The 23,227-nt window shown below is 36.1% G+C and overlaps 1 protein-coding gene across 1 annotated transcript; it reads right to left on the bottom strand.

Annotated features, from left to right (window-relative positions):
• Positions 1-2,530: 2,530 nt before the first annotated feature.
• LOC109003421 (receptor-like protein 56) lies at positions 2,531-13,160 on the bottom strand. The gene is made up of 10 exons (XM_035691455.1): positions 12,806-13,160; positions 9,967-10,125; positions 9,777-9,851; positions 9,535-9,699; positions 8,635-8,796; positions 8,308-8,466; positions 7,767-7,841; positions 6,660-7,094; positions 5,035-6,014; positions 2,531-2,686 (listed from the first exon to the last, which is right to left on the bottom strand). Exons 1-10 carry the CDS (start codon positions 13,158-13,160, stop codon positions 2,531-2,533), a joined length of 2,721 nt encoding a protein of 906 aa, XP_035547348.1.
• Between the last annotated feature and the right edge of the window lie 10,067 nt (positions 13,161-23,227).

The following is a 23,227-nucleotide window of genomic DNA, read 5'->3' on the forward strand; positions in this document are numbered from 1 at the left end:
GCACAGCCCCTCCCTCCTCTCGTCAGTGCGTTGTCCTCCAGTCACTACCGTCGTGCGCCGCCGTGGTCGACACCGCCCCTCTCATTCTCTTCCTCTCTGGCCGGCAACCACCCTCCTCCATTCCCAGCCCCTCTCACGCCGCCATTCTCCTCCACGCACGACTTCAAACCGTGGCACCTCTTGTGTTCGCGCATTGCCGTCGCGCCACCACCGCCCACCATCTTTTCACCACATCTTCCTTGACCTCCCAGCAACCTAAACCACTCATCCTCAGCTCTGATCCACCACCGGTGAAGCTCCACCATCCACATTTTCATTTTGTGCATTTTGGCCTCCAAACACCTCCTATGCCGCCACCCACTGCCAACCACCACCACCAATAGCTTCACCAACATCCATAAGCCCTTAACTAGTAATTTTGAGTCTTGGTTTGTCCCTGTTCAAAAGTGGATTTTTGAGACCCACGGCCAAAGTGCATTTTGCACTATTCTGTTGTTTTGCTGCCACTTCTTCCACCTCCGGGATCCTTCGAAAATTATAATAAAGCGCTGTAAGTATTTTTCTAAATAATTTTCGTTATTTAAATGTATTTTTGCACTAACTCATTTTACTGTAAACTGGTTGGTTATGCCGGACTGAGTCCGAGGAGTAAGGGGGTCGGATGGATTGGAGGATGGATATGTTTGTGTGTTTGGATTGTGTTGTGAATTGTTGGTTGTTGGATAATGTGTCGTTTCTTGTACATTGCATATTTGCACGCATGATCATGTTTCTAAATGAAAACTGGGTTTTCATGTGAGAAATGATTTTTGGGTGCGTGTGTATCACGACCCCAAGCCGAGATGGGGCATTATCTCGGTGGAGCTCCTCTGGCCACTCAAGAGCGGAATATACTGAGTGACGTCCCCTGGGTTATTGTTGGGCGACAACAGGATTAGACGGGATGGTAACGCTCTCGTGCCGACTCCGTAGCCTCTCTAGTGACGGGGGCTAGAGGATGCTTGGCCAAGAACGCACTGGGCGCGGAACTAGACATTGCTCGTTACGAAGTCACACGCAAGGTCGTTACCCGTAGTGTGGCGAAGGGAGTCAGGGTGTGCGGATGGTCCTTAGGGGAGATCATGGTGTATACAGTAAAATTGGTTAATGGGCCATTTTCTGGGAAAATAGCGAGTTCTTGGATAAATTGATTATTGGGCTATTTTTTGAGAAAATAGCGTATGTTGGATAAAAGGACTTTGTGTGGGTAATTTTTTGGAAAAATGACGGATTATTATTTTTAGGCCAAATGAGATTTTGGCGTGCGTTGGTAAATGTTCATTTTCGGAAAAAAAAATGTTGTTTTGAGAATAATGCATTCTTCATCATATGGATGCATGTTGGTTGCATTAATGCACTTTTATCTCGTGGGTTGTTTGGATTATACTTACCTACGGTACCGTTTATGGTAACGCAGATTTTGATGTAGATGAAGCTGAGGATGAGCCTGAGGATTCGGCTCCGCCGGAGGAGTGATATGGGATCACTCATTATTGTCTTTGGACTTGAATTATATTTTATTTTGGGATACTGTATAACTCTCTTTAAACATTTTACTTATGAAAATTTGTATTAAAAATTCTGGTACTTAGTTGACTTACTTAAATTATCCGCTGCTTTATTTATTGTACATTATTGCATGTACACACAATTGACACTATCGTTGGGATGCGTGACTATGTTGTCATTATTCGGGTGTCTCAATTCCCATATTCCCGTACATGGGGATCGGGGGCGCCACAACAACTAGAAAATGTGAGAGGAGTCTTTCATCCCAGTCGGGAGTTTTTCCACTCAGTAGCCAAGAGGAGTCTTTCATCCTGGTCGGGAGTCTTTCCACTCAGTAGCCAAGAGGAGTCTTTCATCCCGATCAGGAGTCTTTCTACTTGGTAGGCGAGAAGAGGGCTGTGTGGTGTTCGTGACCTCCACGCCCACTCATTTTTAGTGCACACAACATCTACCCAATGGGATAATTCCTCTTGGTCAGGATCAATCTGCTGATGACCACCAAATCTGAGTTCCTTAATCAATCTGATGGCGACCAAAACCTTCCGAGCTCCACAATAAATCTATTGGCGACCAAACCCTTCTGAGCTCCACCAATCAGGCTGCATATCACTTCTATTTTAGATAATCCCGTTAATGTGGTAACCATTCAATATGCCATGTGTCATTCCCTTATGGGCCTCTTGGCATTGATCCTCAAAATTAAATAAGCACTAAGAATTCCCTAAATAATATCAAGCTCCAAAATTCTCCTTTTTCTCAAAAATCACCATTGCACTAGAATCTTCTAATAATTCTTCTAAACCCAAAATATAAGGTCATATTGCCAACTCAAATATTCAAAATTATTCTTATTCTTATTCTACAATGGTCTTATTCTTATTCCCCTATGGACCTTAGTAATCTTAATCCTAGGTTCAGACCTCAAGCTAGCTCCAAGGTACTACGGCCCCTTTCAAGTGCTGAAGAGGGTGGGTAACATGGCCTACCATTTGGATCTACCTCCATCTACCAAGATATACGCCATGATCCATGTGTCCCAGTTGAAGAAGAAGATCGGGGCAAAGGTCAAGCCTTTAGAACCCTTACCGACCATTGATGCCGCAGGGACCTTGAAACTAGAGCCCGTGGAAGTTGTAGCCTGTTGCATGGTGAAGAAGAACAACAGGCCATGCGTAAAGGTGCTAATATGGTGGCAAGGGCAGGGATCGGAAGATACCACTTGGGAGTAGTATACGGGTTTGAAAATTCAGTATCCCCACCTTGGAGGCAAGGTGTTCTAACGGTGGGAAATTGTTACAGTCGACGGGTTGAAAGGAAGGAAAGGCAGAAGCTTGGAGAAATCGAGAAGGAACAAGACGCAAGATGAAGATGATTTGTTGTTCTGAAGTCTTTCGATCAAGAAAAATTCTATTCCTAAGCCTCATACACCACACACCAACCTTTTTATGATTTCTTTAATTTTATTCTCTTACAAAATATGTGGTATATAGATTATGAGTAGAATAATTCAATTATTTTAAGAATAATAAAACAAAAAAAAACTTTAAAAAAATTTTGGTGTGTGGTGTATGGGCTTATGAATAGCAATGCTCTTCGATCAAAGGGTTGGTGAAAATAGGCTTGTTGTTAGTTGTTGGATCAAGCAAGTGGGAGCATTTGGAGTTCATACGAGGAAGAAGCAACACAAATTCTACTTGTATAGCAAAATTACCATTAAGGACTTTAATATTAGTTTACTACTTTATCAGTATTTATATTTGTAATGTCTGTTATATCCTTTTAATAGTTGTCATCATCCTATTCGTTGGGTCCACTTTCTGTTAAGGCCTCTGTTGTATGAATAGGCAGACACATGGAATATTCAGTTGATTTCCCTCAATTCTCTCTACTTTTTCCTCTCGTCTAAATCTGGAGGCCCTCACCCTCTAAGTGAGAAACCCCTTTAATTCCCAACTTGTGTGTGTGAAGTGTTACACCACCACCCTTTTTCCCCAACCTGTGAGCCCCATTTTCTGGTCTCCCCCACTTCCTCTACTCCCGAGCCGTTTTGGCCATGGAAATGGCATGCCGTTGTTGGTGGCCTCTCAATGCCACGCACGTGTTGTTTGTAAAGCCTTCATCGTCCCTTACCCCCAACTGCAGCCGCTACTGCTACTGTTGAGAACCACCCATCGGCCTATAAATAGGCCAAGCTCTTCATCCCTTAAACCACCCCTTAATCGACCTTTTCCTTTCTCAAAACCAGATCTATCGTTTCTCCACCCTCTGATCTATTTCCCAAAGCCTCTAGGGTTAGTTTTGCCCTAGTGTCGCCATGCGCCACCACTCCCAGCTACATTCTAGCGGCCACGCAACCACCCCTAAGTACCCCACTTCCTTTTCCAATCGTCCTCTTCCCTGGGTTCCACACAACCCGTGAGTTAGAGCCACCTTAGTCACTACCCCGCCGTGCTCCGCCACACCCCACCGTGGAAACCCTCTCCTCCATCCACTAGTACTCCAGATTTGCCACCCCTTTGAGAGGAATCCCACTAGTAGCCCTCTGTCCCTCTAGATCCACCTCTGCCACCTTACTCCATCGCTACCCCGTCCCTGGTCTGCCACCCTTGGCGCCACCTCAGTAAGCTTTTCTGTCCCTTGTATTTTATTTTAATCTTCAAACTGTGTTCTAATTTAACCCAATCGTCTTTGTTCACCTGCGCAACGATGCACACTCTTGTTCATTCACGAGTAACTGTAAACAATCATGCGCGATCATCCAGAATAATTGCCTTCCGTTTAGTAACTCTCCAACGCGACCTTTGAATTTCTAACGTGAAATTATCGCTAACTTTATTCTGGTTTGTACAACCTCAAATAACCTAAATCGTGATAGGTTTGGTCACCATTCTTTCTGTCACTAAACTAATGGGATTGGTTCAAAGGACTCGTTATAAAGGAAAATATATTTAGTTATTGAAAACACTATCCATCATCAAATAGAATGAAAAGTGTAACCGAACACCAAGTTTCATATTTGATCACAATAATTAATTGTTCATAATCAAATGCATACACAACAAGCTATTATCAATATCATGACACTTCCATGGAAAGTCAATATATCTAATGACATATTGATGACCTTTTTTAGAAAATAACAAATATAATAGTAACACAAGTATATAAGATCCTCAATTAAATTGGAGCACTTTATTGCCAATAAGGATCAATATAAAGATGACTACTAACACCCAAAAAGAACTAATTAACAATGTCGAAACCAAATTCATAGATAACTGACCATTATTACTATCATTAACAATGTCGAAAGAAAATCAATGTATCTTAATTACATAGAAAATTTGACAACATTTTTGAGATATCAAAAGCAAAAAAATAACAAGAGTATATAAGATCTTCCATTAAGTTGGAGCATCTTTGTAGCCAATAAGGGTTAATATAAAGAAGACTCATAACACTAAAGAAGAAAATAATGTAAGATACCGAGAAGCTTGTATGGAAGACCATAGGATCTATTTCATACCATTTTCTATCACCTTCATTTGAAGATTGGGTTGGTGTTGGATCTGACTCTTTTCCTTTGCTGCAACTTTTATCTAGTGGTGGTCCACAAAGTAGTAGGTTTCCTTCATAGCTGCTTTTCTCAAATGTTCCAAATTGTGCTTTCATATCTGGAACTTTACCTGATAGGTTGTTGTAGGCCACATTGAAAACCTCAAGAAAGGTTAGATCAATCAATGCTGAAGGAATCTCTCCACTCAAACTATTATGAGAGAGGTCTAAACTTTCCAAGAGAGCCAATTTCGAGAATGTTATTGGAATTTTACCAATTAGCTGGTTATAAGATAAATTTAGTGCATGCAATGAAGATATTTGGCCTAATGCAGGTGGGATGCCACCTGTTAGGTTGTTGCATGAGAAATCCAGTCCAGACATGTAACCAAGGATAGAACCCTTATAAGAAGTATGCCTATATTTGGTTACAAACTCAATCTCTACTTCTACATCAACATATTCAAGATATGCGTAAGTGTCAACATCCCCGTTAGAGAAACCTTTATATGTGTAAGTTGATCCCATAAACAGATTGATAGAATCAGCTTTTCCACTAAAATAGTCAAAACTGGGTGCTGCTGTCTTCCCAAAATATATGTCATGGAGGCATTGTGGTATGGTCCCAGAAAAACCATTCTTGGAAAGATCCATTATTCTTATCATTCTTAACAAACACAACTGATTCGGAATTATACCAGTGAAACGATTGCCACTCAACAAAAGTACTTTTAAGGCTTGAAGTTGTTTGATTTCAACAGAGATGCTGTCTGAAAAGTTGTTATCTCCAATATCCAATGTCAAAAGAGATGAGGAATTGAAAAGAACTTTCGGTATTGATCCTGTGAATTTGTTCCCTTGCAAATATAGATGTTCAAGCTTTGGTAGATTCAAGCAAATAGGTAACGATCCTGTAAATAAGTTATGAGAAAGGTCTAAAGTATCTTTCATACTTAGTTCACATGGGATACGACCATAAAAATCATTGTTAGCCATGACAAGAGTTCTCAAGTATGACGTGTTCCCAAGCCATCGAGGGATAGTACCTGAAATTCTGTTGTTGCTGATATCTAAATATGATAGATAAACAATTGAATTAAGTACTGGTGTGATACTTGTGAAATGATTATCATTCATCTGCAGAATTTTCTGGTTTGTCCCAACGAAAATTGCACCGCTGAAACTGTTATGAGCAAGGTTCAAAATACTCAACAAGAAGCAACCTGTATTTAATCCTCTTGGGACCCCGCCTGAGAAATTATTTGAAGAAAAATCTAATACCTCCAAATAAAGCATGCCACCAATTGAGAAAGGAAGATTACCTTCAAGATTATTATTGGAAAGATTTAGATATAATAAATTGGGAAAAATCTTGCCAATGTTCTCTGGAAGTTTCCCATCCAAGTGATTGGTCGAGACATCCATCCAGGTCATATGCGTGTGGATCAATGTTGGTAAATATAACTGGCCAACAAAAAAGTTATTTCGAAGATCTAGCACTCGTAATCTTGTATTATTTTCAACCAACCAATTTGGAAAGCTTCCTTTCAACTTACTATGAGAAAGATTAACAATATCCAGCTTATGCTGGACAAGAAGAAATTTCGGAATACTGCTAGTGAGCTTGTTCAGACTACAATTGGACAACTGAATGATCTTCAGCTGAAACAAAGGGGACCAACCCATGGAACCTTCAGTTTCTATTTCAACTTTATTGTTTTGGCCGTTGAATCCAAGAACCTCAAGCTTAGAGTAATTGGCAAATAATTTGAATGAGAATATGCCCACAAACTGGTTATAACTGAAAGCAATGTACTCGAGACTTGTTCCGCTGGCTTCTACATATGACGATGAAGCATTTCCATTGAATTGGTTATCAGAAATATCTAACACCACAAGAGATGTCATATTGTTTATGCATGGAGGTAGGATCCCCTCAAAGTAATTGTAAGATAGATCTAACACTTCAAGCTTCTTCAATGCACAAAATTCTGTCAAAAGAAATAGCATCAAAATTGATTATCCTTTACTCTAACAATCAATCAGACCAATCACCATTATGTTCAATATAAAAAAAAAAAATCAATTCATAAGTAATTATAGATCATTAGGGTAATGCTAACAAAGTGTACATGCCTGAGCAAAAGTAGTTTTCCAACATATTGAGAAATGATTCCCAAGAACAAATTTGCACTGATATCCAAATTAATTCTCTAACTTGCTTAAATTGGCTAGTTCTACAAGAGAGATGATGTCAAGTTTACCAGCTAACTATAATGATGGACTGCTTATATTTTTCTCCCACCAATTAATTACCATGCACTCTTTTGATACTTATTCTTGAACTTTGACTTATAAGTGTAACTCTGATCATAATTGCTTTTTCAGTATCAATTATACCTTTGTAAAAAAATTACAATTGATTTTATAACAAATATATATGTCTGAAGAAGCAAAAGTATTCTTAATATTAACCCTAAGCATCTCCAATTAAATGAAAGTTGATAATTTCATATTTTTATGTTTATATTGATCTTGTTAAAACAATGGATACTTGACAATGGAACTTCGAATACTAATTCTTGTATTCTTCATGTGTGGTGGATGCAAAAGATCCGTAGATTAATACTAATTCTTCATTAGATGATACAACTTTTTCTTACCTTGGGTTGCTAGTCGTCCACCAAAATGATTTCCTGCCAAGATAAGAACCTCCAAGTTGCTTAAATTTGCTAGAACTGCAAAACAGTAAAAAAAATGATCACATTTTAATTATAGCATAATAGAACTTTGTTGTTATAACATATTTCATGCGGCCATTATTGCACGAGCCCCTACTATCACTAATGAGTTTCATCATTGCCCTAATGTCAATGATTTAGATTTAGAAAATCAAATCAATGTTATGATTTCAATTTTTTTTTTCTAAGGTAATATGAAATTCAAGTTTAAAATCTTATGTCCAAATCTAAATAATCTTGACATTTGATTCAAAGTGGCCGCACATGCAAATGTAATTTACTTGTATCTCAAAGCCTACGAATCTATGCATTAAAATTATTGTTCAAATGCCAAAGAGAAAGATTAATTCAGGTAATTTTTGTTTCCACAAAAAATTATGTTTTTTTTTTTTTAATTAACATCCATGCTATATATGGCACATACATGTAACCTAACAAATGACATCCTAAAAAATCAACATACCTTTGGTTGGAAAGGATCCCGTCAACTCATTGTATTTAAGATTGAGAGTCTTTAGAGATTTGATTGCAGCAATTGATTGAAGAAAACTAGTGTCGTTGAGGTAATTGTGAGAAAGATCTAATTTCTCCAAGTTCTCCAATCTTGACAACATTTTCCAACCTGTAGTTAATTTATTAATTTATTTTATTATGAAACGAATAAGAAATTTAGCGATTTAAAACATATGACGTAATAATCATGAATACCTTAGAAGGGATCGATGCTCATAATTAAGTCCATTAGAAACAATTTAAAATATAGAGTGTGAGAATTAATAACCATGAATACCTTCACCATAATTTTCTCCTCGCAAATCATTATACGCAAGATTCAATGTTTTAAGGGATGTAAGCCCACTTAGAGATGGTATGATGCTCATGTCATCAACGTTATTCCTATCAAGATTCAATGTCTTTAGATTTCTCAATACGGCGAGCCTTTCGAAAGTACCTTGCAAGAAAATTATTAGAAGACCCATCAAAAATTGATTATAAGATTCAGATTTCTCATTCCAAGTTAGATTCAGATTTTATAAGGGATTTGATTTGACTGCAGCTAACGAATGCATGAAAAAATTGATTATAGGGATAAGAAATTTATATACGAGATTATAAATTTATTATACATATATATATATATATATGTGTGTGTGTGTGTGTGTGTATTATACATACGGGGGAGGAAGACTATAATAGAATACAATCACCATTTATTATGGGTTACCGACTTACCATAGAAAATAAAACAATCAATATCATACCTTAAAGATCAATTTTAAATTAATGTGTAAATTACAACCTAATATTATAAATAAGAATTTCATTTAGTAAAATGAAAATAACATTAGTCCAACATTAACTATTATTTATTTTTATGAATTATTATGCAAAATAAGATGAAGATATTAATTGCTATTCATGTTTTCAAATAATATTATTATATATATAGGAATACTAAGAATATTTTTAAAGCTCGCCCCCTGGACGAAGCATTAAGGTTGCCAATGAGAGAAAAAGTTGTAGGAGCAAAAGTGCTCATCATTTCGCTAAAACTGGTCAAAACCATGAATTAATTCAGTTTCAAACTTAGTTTTAGAGCTTATTATAATATATAATGATCTACTAAAATCATAAGTACAAAATTATATACTAAAATCGTAAATACTATATTTAATTAGGGACATATTACCTTCAGCATTTACTCGTTCATGATCTGCCCAAAACATATTCCCTGAAAGACTTAATGTCATAAGGGATGTAAGGTTACTTAGAGATGGTATGATGCTGTAGCCAAAGTTATTCCCATCGAGGATCAATGTCTCCAAGTTTCTCAGTACCGCTAGCCTTTCGAAACCTGCAATTAAAATAAATTTTTTCATTATCCTTTTTTAAAACAAAATAAATTTATCAATTAATTAAGCACGCACTTGCCTTGATTTGGGAGGGTACCATTGTACGAATTGGAGCTTATATCCAGCGTGTTCAAATTTCTCAACGTAACTAATTCTACATTAATAAATATCCAAGTTGACGATAAAGTAAGATCATTAGATACATGCATTTGTGAATGCATGCTCTGATTTAAAATATATAATTAGATAGAAGAGATCACTTTAATTACCTTCAGCTGGAAAGTATCCCTCCAACATATTCCAAGTAAGATTTAAAGTCTTGAGCGAAGTGATAGCACCCAGAGATTGTAGAATGCTATTGTCATCAAACAAGTTGTAACCAAGGTTTAAATTTTCCAGATTCCTTAGGGTTGAAAGCTTTTCAAATCCTGCAAAATATATCATAAGAAATAGATAGACTTTACAGATTGAGTGAATATTAATATATATATATATATATATATATATATATATATCCGAGTGAGTTTAGAATCTTTGAGTGGAGCCGTATAATTTGCATATGTGGCGCCCCCGATCCCCATGTACGGGAACATGGGAATCAAGACACTCGGATGATGACAACATAATTATGCATCCCAACAATAGTGTCAAGTGTGTGTACATGCAACAATGTACAATAATAACGCAGCGGATAATTAAGTCAACTAAGTACCATAATTTAAACACAATTTAAACATCAGTAAAAGTGGTCTAAAAAGTTATACAGTCATCCAAAATAAATATAATACAAGTCCCAAATACAGATACGAGTGATCCCAAATCACTCCTCGGGCGGTGCCGAATCCTCAGACTCACCCTCATCTTCCTCTACATCAAAATCTGCGTTACTATAAAACGGTACCGCAAGTAAAGATAAACCAAACAACCCTCGAGAATAAAAATGCATTAATGCAACCAACAATAATGCATGCATATGATGAGATATGCATTATTCTCAAAACATCATTTTCTTCGAAAATGAACATTTTCCAACACACGCCAAAATCCCATTTGGCCTAAAAATATCCGTAAAATATTTTTCCAGAAAATAATTCACACAAAATCCATATCCAACACAGGTTATTTTCCCAGAAAATAGTCCAATATTCTATTTTACCATATGCACCATGATCTCCCCTAGGGATCATCCGCACACCCTGGCTTCGTAGCGATGTCTAGTTCCGAGCCTAGCGTGTTCATAGCCAAGCATCCTCTACGCAACAAGCGATGCCCAGTTCCGCACCCAACATGTTCATGGCCAAGCATCCTCTAGCCCCTGCCAGCAGAGGGACCATGGAGTCAGCACGAGACCATCTCATCCGATTCCATTATCTCCCAGCGACAATCTAGGGGACGTCACTCAGTATATTCCGCTCCCGAGTGACCAGAGGAGCTCCACCGAGATAATGCCACATCTCGGCTTGGGGTCGTGATACGCACGCACCCAAAAATCATTTCTCACATGAAAACCCAGTTTTCAATAAACACATGAACACGAATGCAATTACACGAAAACTCAGTTTCATTTACAAACATGATCATGCGTGCAAATATGCCATGTACATGAAACGACGCATTATCCAACAACCAACAACTCACAACATGAACCAAACAGACAAACAACTTCATCCTTCAATCCATCCGACCCCATTACTCCTCGGACTCAGCTCGGCATAACTAATCAGATCACATTAAAATGAGTTAGTGTAAAAATACATTTAAATCATGAAAGTTCTTTGAAAAAATACTTACAGTGCTATAATATAATTTTCGAAGGATCACGGAGGTGCAAGAGCTAGCGGCACAATAACAAGACAGTGCAAAATGCACTATGGCCGTGGATCTCAAAAACCCACTTTTGAACGGGGACAAACCAAGACCCGAGATTGATAGGGAAGGGCTTAGGGATGTCGGTGAAGCTAATGGTGGTGGTGGTTGGCCGTGAGAGGCGGCGTGGGCAGCAGTTGAAGACCAAAAAGTCCAAAACAAAAATGGAGTTGGTTGTACTTCACCGATGGTGGATTGGAGCTGGGGTTGGGTGCATTGGGTTGCTAGGAGGTCGAGGATGATGTGGTGAAGAAATGGTGGCCGGAGATGGCGCGACGGCGGCGCGCGAGCACAAGGAAGGCTGCGGCTTCAAGCCGTGCGTGGAGGAGAATGGAGGCTCGGAAGGAGCTGAGATTGGAGGGAGGTGGTCACCGGAGGGTGGGGAAGGCCATGGGCTGGGTGGTGTCGGACACGGGCGGCTCACGGCGACGGGTTGGGAGAGGAAGGAAAACGCACGGGGAGAGAGAGGGAGAGACGTCGCACAGCGCGCTGGAGAGGAGAGAGAGAGAGGTGAAAAGAAAATGGAGGGAAAAAGAAAGAGAGGAAGAAAAGAAAAAGAGGAAAAAGAAAAATGAAGGGAAAGAAATGAGGTCCAATCCTCACATCTTGGGTCACAAAAATGATCCAACGAAAAAGATTTCAAAACAGCAAGTTAAATAAAATAATTCAAACGTAATGATTAAATGAAAATAAAATAATTAAATCTAACAATAAATTAATTGAAAATGAAAAGCAATTTAAATGCATAACCATAATTAATACTAGGAAAGCACATCAAAATAATTTTCACAAAATTAAAATCATAGAAATAACTCAATTAAAAATCCAACAACTTTAAAACAAGAGAATAAATTTTTAAATTAATAAAAATAATCATTCAATAAAAATACACTAAAATATGAGAAGTTACATCATATACCCTAAATACAAATTTATGTCTCTTGGCCGCCTATTGAAAGTAAAACACGTGCTTTAACTTTAGCTGGCTACTTACAAAATTACAGTTTGTAAAATTACAGAAGTATTTATAATTAAAGACCTTTTATATATAAAACTAGTGTTTCGAACAAAAATAACAACTTAATTAGGTAATTTTAGAATTTCAAGTTGAAATAATTCGAACTTTTCCATGAAGGATATACAAAGGCATTATTACAAATAAGATTGAAATTAAAAGTAATAGACACAATATGTGAATTTCAAAATATTATATATTAAAACTCCTCAATCCTCACAACATACCTTCATCTCGTATGCAACCATCAATTGCATTAGAGGATAGATCAAGACTTCTTAACTCCTTGAAAGGCTCTAATAGAGACACATTTAACAACCATGGAAGTTCCTCATAATATTTCCCCCTTTCGTAATACAAATGAAGATCTTGCATTAAATTGTGAAGGGACAGTTCTATCACATGACCTGTGGTGGAGTTGCACGTGACCCGCTCCCAACCACAACAATAACTCTTCTCATGGTCAATCCATGAAGGAAGAAGATCGTAGTCGGAATTATAAGCTGTGAGAGACGGAATGGATATAGTCAGAAATGACTTCAAGTGAAGCAGACCGACTCTATCTTCCTCTAAGCAACCCATGTACTCACGAGTTTGAACAAAAACTACTAAAACCCAAAGCAAAGCCTTCATTGAGAAATAATATTGTAAGACACCCATATTCATTTCTATCTAAAATCTGTTTGTTTTGACAGTTCTATTGTGAGTATCGTGGCTTTCCACAACTCAAAGATATATATAAGGAAAATGGAACACTGGACTTTGAGTGTTAGAGTGGCTGAAATTGAAACTTAGGAGTTGTATTGACTTGGACTAATTAATAATTAGACCCATATCATACGCAGTAGTGGAGATCACTAATGCCTCAACTCCCACGTTTAGATAGATTATGAGTTGTGTTATTTTCTACATTGATGTTAAGACATAACTATAAATAATAAAATCTACATATTTTTATGAGCTGAAAATTTTGAGATAAGTGGTGATTTTATATGGTATTATAGTAGATGTCTTGAAGCTTTTAGGACAAATAGTAATTTTATATAGTATCAAGGTAGATGTTCTACGTTTAAGTAGTTCTGACTGTACACTTCACTCATTTAGTTAAATGTTTCACGTGGTGATTTTACAATTGACAAATAGTAATGTGCCTTTACTTTGGTAGATTTGTTTTTTGTAAGAATGACAAATAAACTGATCACCTATACTCAATATAAGTAAGAGATTATATAATGCATCATATTTTTTTCTTGTAGTGAGATCAGCATATTAGCCTTGAGTTTGTTCTTAATTGGTTCTTGGACTTTACGTGGCCTGCTATAGAATAAGAAAAATAGATATTATTTGATGAATTATTCGTAAGAGTATGATCTCAAGTCATTTACATCAATTACTTGCTTTTGAAAGTTGGTGTCTAAGTTCTAAATTGTCACAAAACATTCCTAGCATGCAAAAGAATGGCACATTAATGGGAGAACGCGTATAGATCAGAAGACTTTGAAATTATTTTCACATTTGACATTAATTGATTGGAATCTAATCCTATGCATGAAAAGTAGTGCCTTTAATTTCCACATTCACATGGATTGACTTTAATTAGTTTCCACACTGATTATGATTGATCTATATATAATTACTTTCTATAATATTCAAAAATAAATATTATAATTTATAAAGATCTAAATTTTATATTACATTCCCTCGACTGCTTGAGCACTAACACTCGTCACAATTATCACTCTAACTCCCCTTTGCACAGTACTTTTATTAAAGGGATTAGCATGTCCATCCCTTTATGCTCCCTCCCGTACTTAAAAAAAAAAATTAAAAAAAGAAGTAATTAGCGTGCAAGAGAAACTTTAGAAAAATGGGTTAACGGAGTTGAGAGTGTTCATTGGCTGAAGTTTAAAGTTAGACACATTACTTGGACTAATTAGACCGACATTGATTTGGACTAATTAGGATGTGTTTGCTACATTGACTTGGACTCATTAGACCCATTACTTACGCATATATTATATACATAGACTGACCAGTGACTTAATTTCCACATTTATAAATTTGGATTGGTTGTGTCAGTTTCCACCATGACTTCATCGACTTGAGGGTGCCTTCACTTTCAGTACTGGCTAGAATTTAAAATCTGGAGTTGTACTATTAACTTGGACTGAGGCAAACTTGACCTCAAAAGAGTGGAGTTTTAGGCGCTTCACCAAGAAAAAAATATATAAATATGCATGCCCTACATCTACTATGTATATTTATACCTCCCACTTCGTCCAATTAACGGACACTACATTGTGCTGTCTCCATGTGACTTATTAAAAAAAAATTAAAAAGATTATTTGTTCTGCATTATTCATGAGATTCTATTTAAGAAGAAAGTATTTTCTGTCATGACGGGTGTAGACATGAGCTTATTTTTTTACATTCTGTTTCTTAACTATGAAAAAGAGAACGAATATGAAATTTTATGCATAAATTATGTTGTGATATGATTTTGTTCTGTTCTGAAGATTTTCTCTACACTGATATGATCTGATGTGATTTTTGAAAAACCTCTGACATAACATTCTGTTTCTGTTTTTGTTTCATTCTGACCTCACTATGGGTGTAAAACTGTGGCCTCTGTTCAGGTTGGTACCAACTTTTCTGTTTCTGATGCACCCACTTTAGAAACAAAGTGGTTTTCTATGTGGTCTTTCCTATGTGCACACGCAGGGCTCCGAGAATGAATAAGGGGAAGATTTACATTCTATTTCTGCTCGGTTAGCTACTGCGATTTGCACAACCCTACCACAGGAATTAAACATGGTATTTGTTCTAATATGATAAGATAAGATGTGATGTGTCAGTTTATGCTATGCCAAATGGATTTTGATTATGAATATTTTCGAACTTTCGCTTTGCTAATTTTATAACATGCTTTGACGCTTTATTTTGAAAACAATATTCTAATTTCCACATTTATAAATTTGGATTGGTTGTGTTAGTTTCCACAATGACTTCATCGACTTGAGGGTGCCTTCACTTTCAGTACTGGCTGGACATTAAAATCTAGAGTAGTACTTTTGACTTGGACTGAGGCAAACTTGACCTCAAAAGAGTGGAGTTTTAGGTGCTTTACCTAGAAAAAAATATATAAATATGCATGCCCTACGTCTACTGTGTATATTTATACCGCCCACTTCGTCCAATTAACGGACACTATAATGTGCGGTCCCCACGTGACTTATTAAAAAAAAATTAAAAAGACTGTTTGTTCTGCATTATTCATGAGATTCTGTTTAAGAAGAAAGTATTTTCTGTCCTGACGGGTGTAGACATGAGTTTATTTTTTTACATTCTGTTTTTTAACTCTGAAAAAGAGAGTGAATATGAAATTTTATGCATAAATTACGTTGTGATATGATTTTGTTTTTTTCTGAAGATTTTCTGTACTCTGATATGATCTGATGTGATTTTTGAAAAACCTCTGACATAACATTATGTTTCTGTTTCTGTTTCATTGTGACCTCACTACGGGTGTAAAACTATAGTCTCTGTTTGGGTTTGTACCAATTTTTTTGTTCTTGGTGCACTCAGTTTGGAAATAAAGTGGTTTTCTACGTAGTCTTTCCTATGTGCACACTCAGGGCTCCGAGAATGAATAAGGGGAAGATTCACATTCTGTTTCTGCTCGGTTAGCTACTGCGATTTGCACAACCCTACTACAAGAGTTAAACATGGTATTTCTTCTAATATGATAAGATAAGATGTGATGTTTCATTTTATGCTATGCCAAAGGGATTTTGATTATGAATGTTTTCGAACTTTCGCTTTGCTATTTTTATAACATGCTTTGACGCTTCATTTTGAAAACAATATTCTAATTTCCACATTTATAAATTTGGATTGGTTGTGTTTGTTTCCACAATGACTTCATCGACTTGAGGGTGCCTTCACTTTCAGTACTGGCTGAACATTAAAATCTGGAGTAGTACTTTTGACTTGGACTAAGGCAAACTTGACCTCAAAAGAGTCGAGTTTTAGGCGCTTCACCTAGAAAAATATATATAAATATGCATGCCCTACGTCTACTATCTATATTTATACCTCCCACTTCGTCCAATTAACGGACACTACATTGTGCTGTCTCCACGTGACTTATTAAAAAAAATTAAAAAGATGATTTGTTCTGCATTATTCATGAGATTCTATTTAAGAAGAAAGTATTTTCTGTCATGACGGGTGTAGACATGAGCTTATTTTTTTACATTCTGTTTCTTAACTATGAAAAAGAGAACGAATATGAAATTTTATGCATAAATTATGTTGTGATATGATTTTGTTCTGTTCTGAAGATTTTCTCTACACTGATATGATCTGATGTGATTTTTGAAAAACCTCTGACATAACATTCTATTTCTGTTTCTGTTTCATTCTGACCTCACTATGGGTGTAAAACTATGGCCTCTGTTCAGCTTGGTACCAACTTTTCTGTTTCTGATGCACCCACTTTGGAAACAAAGTGGTTTTCTACGTGGTCTTTCCTATCTGCACACGCAGGGCTCCGAGAATGAATAAGGGGAAGATTCACATTCTGTTTCTGCTCGGTTAGCTACTGCGATTTGCACAACTCTACCACAGGAGTTAAACATGGTATTTGTTCTAATATGATAGGATAAGATGTGATGTTTCAGTTTATGCTATGCCAAATGGATTTTGATTATGAATATTTTCGAACTTTCGCTTTGTTATTTTTATAACATGCTTTGACGCTTTATTTTGAAAACAATATTCTAATTTCCACATTTATAAATTTGGATTGGTTGTGTTAGTTTCCACAATGACTTCATCGACTTGAGGGTGCCTTCACTTTCAATACTGGCTGGACATTAAAATCTAGAGTAGTACTTTTGACTTGGACTGAGGCAAACTTGACCTCAAAAGAGTGGAGTTTTAGGTGCTTTACCTAGAAAAAAATATATAAATATGCATGCCCTACGTCTACTGTGTATATTTATACAGCCCACTTCGTCCAATTAACAGACACTACAATGTGCGGTCCCCACGTGACTTATTAAAAAAAATTAAAAAGATTGTTTGTTCTGCATTATTCATGAGATTCTGTTTAAGAAGAAAGTATTTTCTGTCATGACGGGTGTAGACATGAGTTTATTTTTTTACATTCTATTTTTTAACTCTGAAAAAGAGAGAGAATATGAAATTTTATGCATAAATTATGTTGTGATATGATTTTGTTTTTTTCTGAAGATTATCTGTACTCTGATATGATCTGATGTGATTTTTGAAAAACCTCTAACATAACATTCTGTTTCTGTTTCTGTTTCATTGTGACCTCACTACGGGTGTAAAACTATAGTCTCTGTTTGGGTTTGTACCAACTTTTCTGTTCCTGGTGCACTCACTTTGGAAATAAAGTGGTTTTCTACGTGGTCTTTCCTATGTGCACACTCAGGGCTCCGAGAATGAATAAGGGGAAGATTCACATTCTATTTCTGCTCGGTTAGCTACTGCGATTTGCACAACCCTACTACAAGAGTTAAACATGGTATTTCTTCTAATATGATAAGATAAAATGTGATGTTTCAATTTATGTTATGCCAAATGGATTTTGATTATGAATGTTTTCGAACTTTCGCTTTGCTATTTTTATAACATGCTTTGACGCTTCATTTTGGAAACAATATTCTAATTTCCACATTTATAAATTTGGATTGGTTGTGTTAGTTTCCACAATGACTTCATCGACTTAAGGGTGCCTTCACTTTCAGTACTGGCTAGACATTAAAATTTGGAGTAGTACTTTTGACTTGGACTGAGGCAAACTTGACCTCAAAAGAGTGGAGTTTTAGGTGCTATACCTAGAAAAAAATATATAAATATGCATGCCCTACGTCTACTGTGTATATTTATACCGCCCACTTCGTCCAATTAACGGACACTACAATGTGCGGTCCCCGCGTGACTTATTAAAAAAAAATTAAAAAGATTATTTGTTCTGCATTATTCATGAGATTCTGTTTAAGAAGAAAGTATTTTCTGTCCTGATGGGTGTAAACATGAGTTTATTTTTTTAAATTCTGTTTTTTAACTCTGAAAAAGAGAGTGAATATGAAATTTTATGCATAAATTATGTTGAGATATGATTTTGTTTTTTCTGAAGATTTTCTATACTCTGATATGATCTGATGTGATTTTTGAAAAACCTCTGACATAACATTCTGTTTCTATTTCTGTTTCATTCTGACCTCACTACGGGTGTAAAACTATAGTGGTTGTTTGGGTTTGTACCAACTTTTCTGTTTCTGGTGCACTCACTTTGGAAATAAAGTGGTTTTCTACGTGGTCTTTCCTATGTGCACACTCTGGATTCCGAGAATGAATAAGGGGAAGATTCACATTCTGTTTCTGCTCGGTTAGCTACTGTGATTTGCACAACCCTACTACAAGAGTTAAACATGGTATTTCTTCTAATATGATAAGATAAGATGTGATGTTTCAGTTTATGCTATGCCAAAGGGATTTTGGTTATGAATGTTTTCGAACTTTCGCTCAGATATTTTTAAAACATGCTCTGACGCTTCATTTTGAACACAATATTCTAATTTCCACATTTATAAATTTGGATTGGTTGTGTCAGTTTCCACAATGACTTCATCGACTTGAGGGTGCCTACACTTTCAGTCTTGGCTGGAATTTAAAATCTGGAGTAGTACTTTGACTTGGACTGAGGCAAACTTGACCTCAAAAGAGTGGAGTTTTCGATGATTTACCTAGAAAGAAATAAATAAATATGCATGCCCTACGTCTACTATGTATATTTATACCTCCCACTTAGTCCAATTAACGGACACTACAATGTGCTGTCCCCAAGTAATATTAAAAAAAATTAAAAAGATTATTTGTTCTGCATTATTCATGAGATTCTGTTTAAGAAGAAATTATTTTCTATCATGACGGGTGTAGACATGAGCTTATTTTTTTACATTCTGTTTCTTAACTGTGAGAAGAGAGCGAATATGAAATTTTATGCATAAATTATGTTGTGATATGATTTTGTTCTATTCTGAAGATTTTCTCTACACTGATATGATCTGATGTGATTTTTGAAAAACCTCTGACATAACATTATGTTTTTGTTTCATTCTGACCTCATTACGGGTGTAAAACTGTGGCCTCTATTCGGGTTGGCACCAACTTTTCTATTTTAGGTGCACCCACTTTGGAAATAAAGTGGTTTTCTACGTGGTCTTTCCTACGTGCACACGCACGGCTCCGAGAATGAATAAGGGGAAGATTCACATTCTATTTCTGCTCGGTTAGCTACTGCGATTTGCACAATCCTACCACGGGAGTTAAACATGGTATTTGTTCTAATATGATGAGAAAAGATGTGATGTTTCAGTTTATGCTATGCCAAAGGGATTGTGATTATGAATATTTTTGAACTTTCGCTCTGCGATTTTTATAACATGCTTTGACGCTTCATTTTGAAAACAATATTCAAGTTTCCATACTTATAAATTTGGATTAGTTGTGTCAGTTTCCACAATGACTTCATCGACTTGAGGGTGCCTTCACTTTCAAAACTAGCTGGAATTTAAAATCTGGAGTAGTACTATTGACTTGGACTGAGGCAAACTTGACCTCAAAAGAGTGGAGTTTTAGTTGCTTTACGTAGAAAAAAATATATAAATATGCATGCCCTACGTCTACTGTGTATATTTATACCACTCACTTTGTCCAATTAACGGACACTACAATGTGGTGTCCCCACGTGACTTATTAAAAAAAAATTAAAAAGATTATTTGTTCTGCATTATTAATGAGATTCTGTTTAAGAAGAAAGTATTTTCTGTCATGACTGATATAGACATGAGTTTATTTTTTTACATTCTGTTTCTGAACTGTGAAAAGAGAGTGAATATGAAATTTTATGCAAAAATTATACTGTCATATGATTTTGTTTTTTTGAAGATTTTCTATACTCTGATATGATCTGATGTGATTTTCGAAAAACCTCTGACATAACATTCTGTTTCTGTTTCTGTTTCATTCTAACCTCCCTACGGGTGTAAAACTGTGGCCTCTGTTCGGGTTGGTAGCAACTTTTCTGTTTCTGGTGCACCCATTAGGAAACAAAGTTGTTTTCTGCGTGGTCTTTCCTATGTGCACACTCAGGGCTCCGAGAATGATTAAGGGGAAGATTCACATTCTATTTCTGTTCGGTTAGCTACTACGATTTGCACAACCCTACCACAGGAGTTAAACATGGTATTTGTTCTAATATGATAAGATAAGATGTGATGTTTCAGTTTATGTTATGACAAAGGGATTTTGATTATGAATGTTTTCGAACTTTTATTCTGATATTTTTATAACATGCTCTGACGCTTCATTTTGAAAACAATATTCTAATTTCCACATTTATAAATTTGGATTGGTTGTGTCAGTTTCCACAATGACTTCATCGACTTGAGGGTGCCTAAACTTTCAGTCTTGGCAGGAATTTAAAATCTGGAGTAGTACTATTGACTTGGACTGAGGCAAACTTGACCTCAAAATAGTGGAGTTTTCGATGATTTACCTAGAAAGAAATATATAAATATGCATGCCCTACGTCTACTATGTATATTTATACCACTCACTTTGTCCAATTAATGGACACTACAATGTGGTGTCCCCAAGTGATATTAAAAAAAAATAAAAAAGATTATTTGTTCAGCATTATTCATGAGATTCTGTTTAAGAAGAAAGTACTTTCTATCATAACGGGTGTAGACATGAGCTTATTTTTTTACATTCTGTTTCTGAACTGTGAAAAGAGAGCGAATATGAAATTTTATGCATAAATTACGTTGTGATATGATTTTGTTCTGTTCTGAAGATTTTCTTTACTCTGATTTGATCTGATATGATTTTTGAAAAACCTCTGACATAACATTCTGTTTCTGTTTCATTCTGACCTCACTACGGGTGTAAAACTATGGGCTATGTTCGGGTTGGTACCAACTTTTCTGTTTTAGGTGCACCCACTTTGGAAATAAAGTGGTTTTCTGCGTGGTCTTTCATATGTGCACACTCAGGGCTCCGAGAATGAATAAGGGGAAAATTCACATTCTGTTTCTGGTCGGTTAGCTACTGCGATTTGCACAACCCTACCACGGGAGTTAAACATGGTATTTCTTCTAATATGATGAGAAAAGATGTGATGTTTCAGTTTTTGCTATGCCAAAGGAATTTTGATTATAAATATTTTTAAACTTTCGTTCTGATATTTTTATAACATGCTCTGACGCTTCATTTTGAAAACAATATTCTAATTTCCACATTTAGAAATTTGGATTAGTTGTGTCAGTTTCCACAATGAGTTTATCGACTTGAGGATGCCTTCACTTTCAAAACTAGCTGGAATTTAAAATCTGGATTAGTACTATTGACTTGGACTAAGGCAAACTTGACCTCAAAAGAGTGGAGTTTTAGTTGCTTTACCTAGAAAAAAATATATAAACATGCATGCCCTACGTCTCCTAAGTATATTTATACCGCTCACTTTGTCCAATTAACGGACACTACAATGTGGTGTCCCCAAGTGATATTTAAAAAAATTAAAAAGATTATTTGTTCTACATTATTCATGAGATTCTGTTTAAGAAGAAAGTATTTTCTGTCATGACGGGTGTAGACAGGAGCTTTTTTTTTACATTCTGTTTCTGAACTGTGAAAAGAGAGCGAATATGAAATTTTATGCATAAATTATGTTGTGATATGATTTTGTTCTGTTCTGAAGATTTTCTGTACTCTGATGTGATTTTTGAAAAACCTCTGACATAACAGTCTGTTTCTGTTTCTGTTTCATTCTTACCTCACTTCGGGTGTAAAACTGTGGCCTCTGTTCGGTTTGGTACCAACTTTTCTGTTTCAGGTGCACCCACTTTGGAGATAAAGTGGTTTTCTACATGGCCTTTCTTAAGTGCACACTCAGAGCTCCGAGAATGAATAAGTGGAAGATTCACATTATGTTTCTGCTCGGTTAGCTACTGCGATTCGCACAACCCTACCACGGTTGTTGAACATGGTATTTGTTCTAATATAATGAGAAAAGATTTGATATTTCAGTTTATGCTATGCCCAAGGAATTTTGATTATAAATATTTTCGAACTTTCGCTCTGATATTTTTATAACATGCTCTGACGCTTCATTTTGAAAACAATATTCTAATTTCCACATTTATAAATTTGGATTTGTTGTGTCAGTTTCCACAATGACTTTATTGACTTGAGGGTGCCTTCACTTTCAGTACTGGCTGGAATTTAAAATCTGGAGTAGTACTATTGACTTGGACTGAGGCAAACTTCACCTCAGAAGAGTGGAGTTTTAAGTGCTTCACCTAGAAAAAAATATATAAATATGCATGCCTTACGTCTACTATGTATATTTATACCGCTCACTTTGTCCAATTAACAGACACTACAATGTGGTGTCCCCACGTGACTTATTAAAAAAAAATTAAAAAGATTATTTGTTCTGCATTATTCATGAGATTATGTTTAAGAAGAAATTATTTTCTGTCATGACTAGTGTAGACATGAGTTTATTTTTTTACATTCTATTTCTGAACTGTGAAAAGAGAGCGAATTTG

The sequence above is a fragment of the Juglans regia genome, chromosome 7 (genome assembly GCF_001411555.2).
Source record: "Juglans regia cultivar Chandler chromosome 7, Walnut 2.0, whole genome shotgun sequence".
Lineage (NCBI taxonomy): Eukaryota > Viridiplantae > Streptophyta > Magnoliopsida > Fagales > Juglandaceae > Juglans > Juglans regia.

What these genes read in the sequence shown, in the direction of transcription:
- LOC109003421 (XM_035691455.1), bottom strand. Translation starts at nt 13,160, where the DNA reads ATGGGTTGCTTAGAGGAAGATAGAGTCGGTCTGCTTCACTTGAAGTCA. An exon ending in GGGATACTTTCCAGCTGAAG is followed by an intron (nt 9,852 to 9,966) that starts GTAATTAAAGTG and finishes TTATTAATGTAG; the next exon opens with AATTAGTTACGTTGAGAAAT. An exon ending in TATTGTTAATCTTTCTCATA is followed by an intron (nt 6,015 to 6,659) that starts GTAAGTTGAAAG and finishes ACTTATTTACAG; the next exon opens with GATCGTTACCTATTTGCTTG.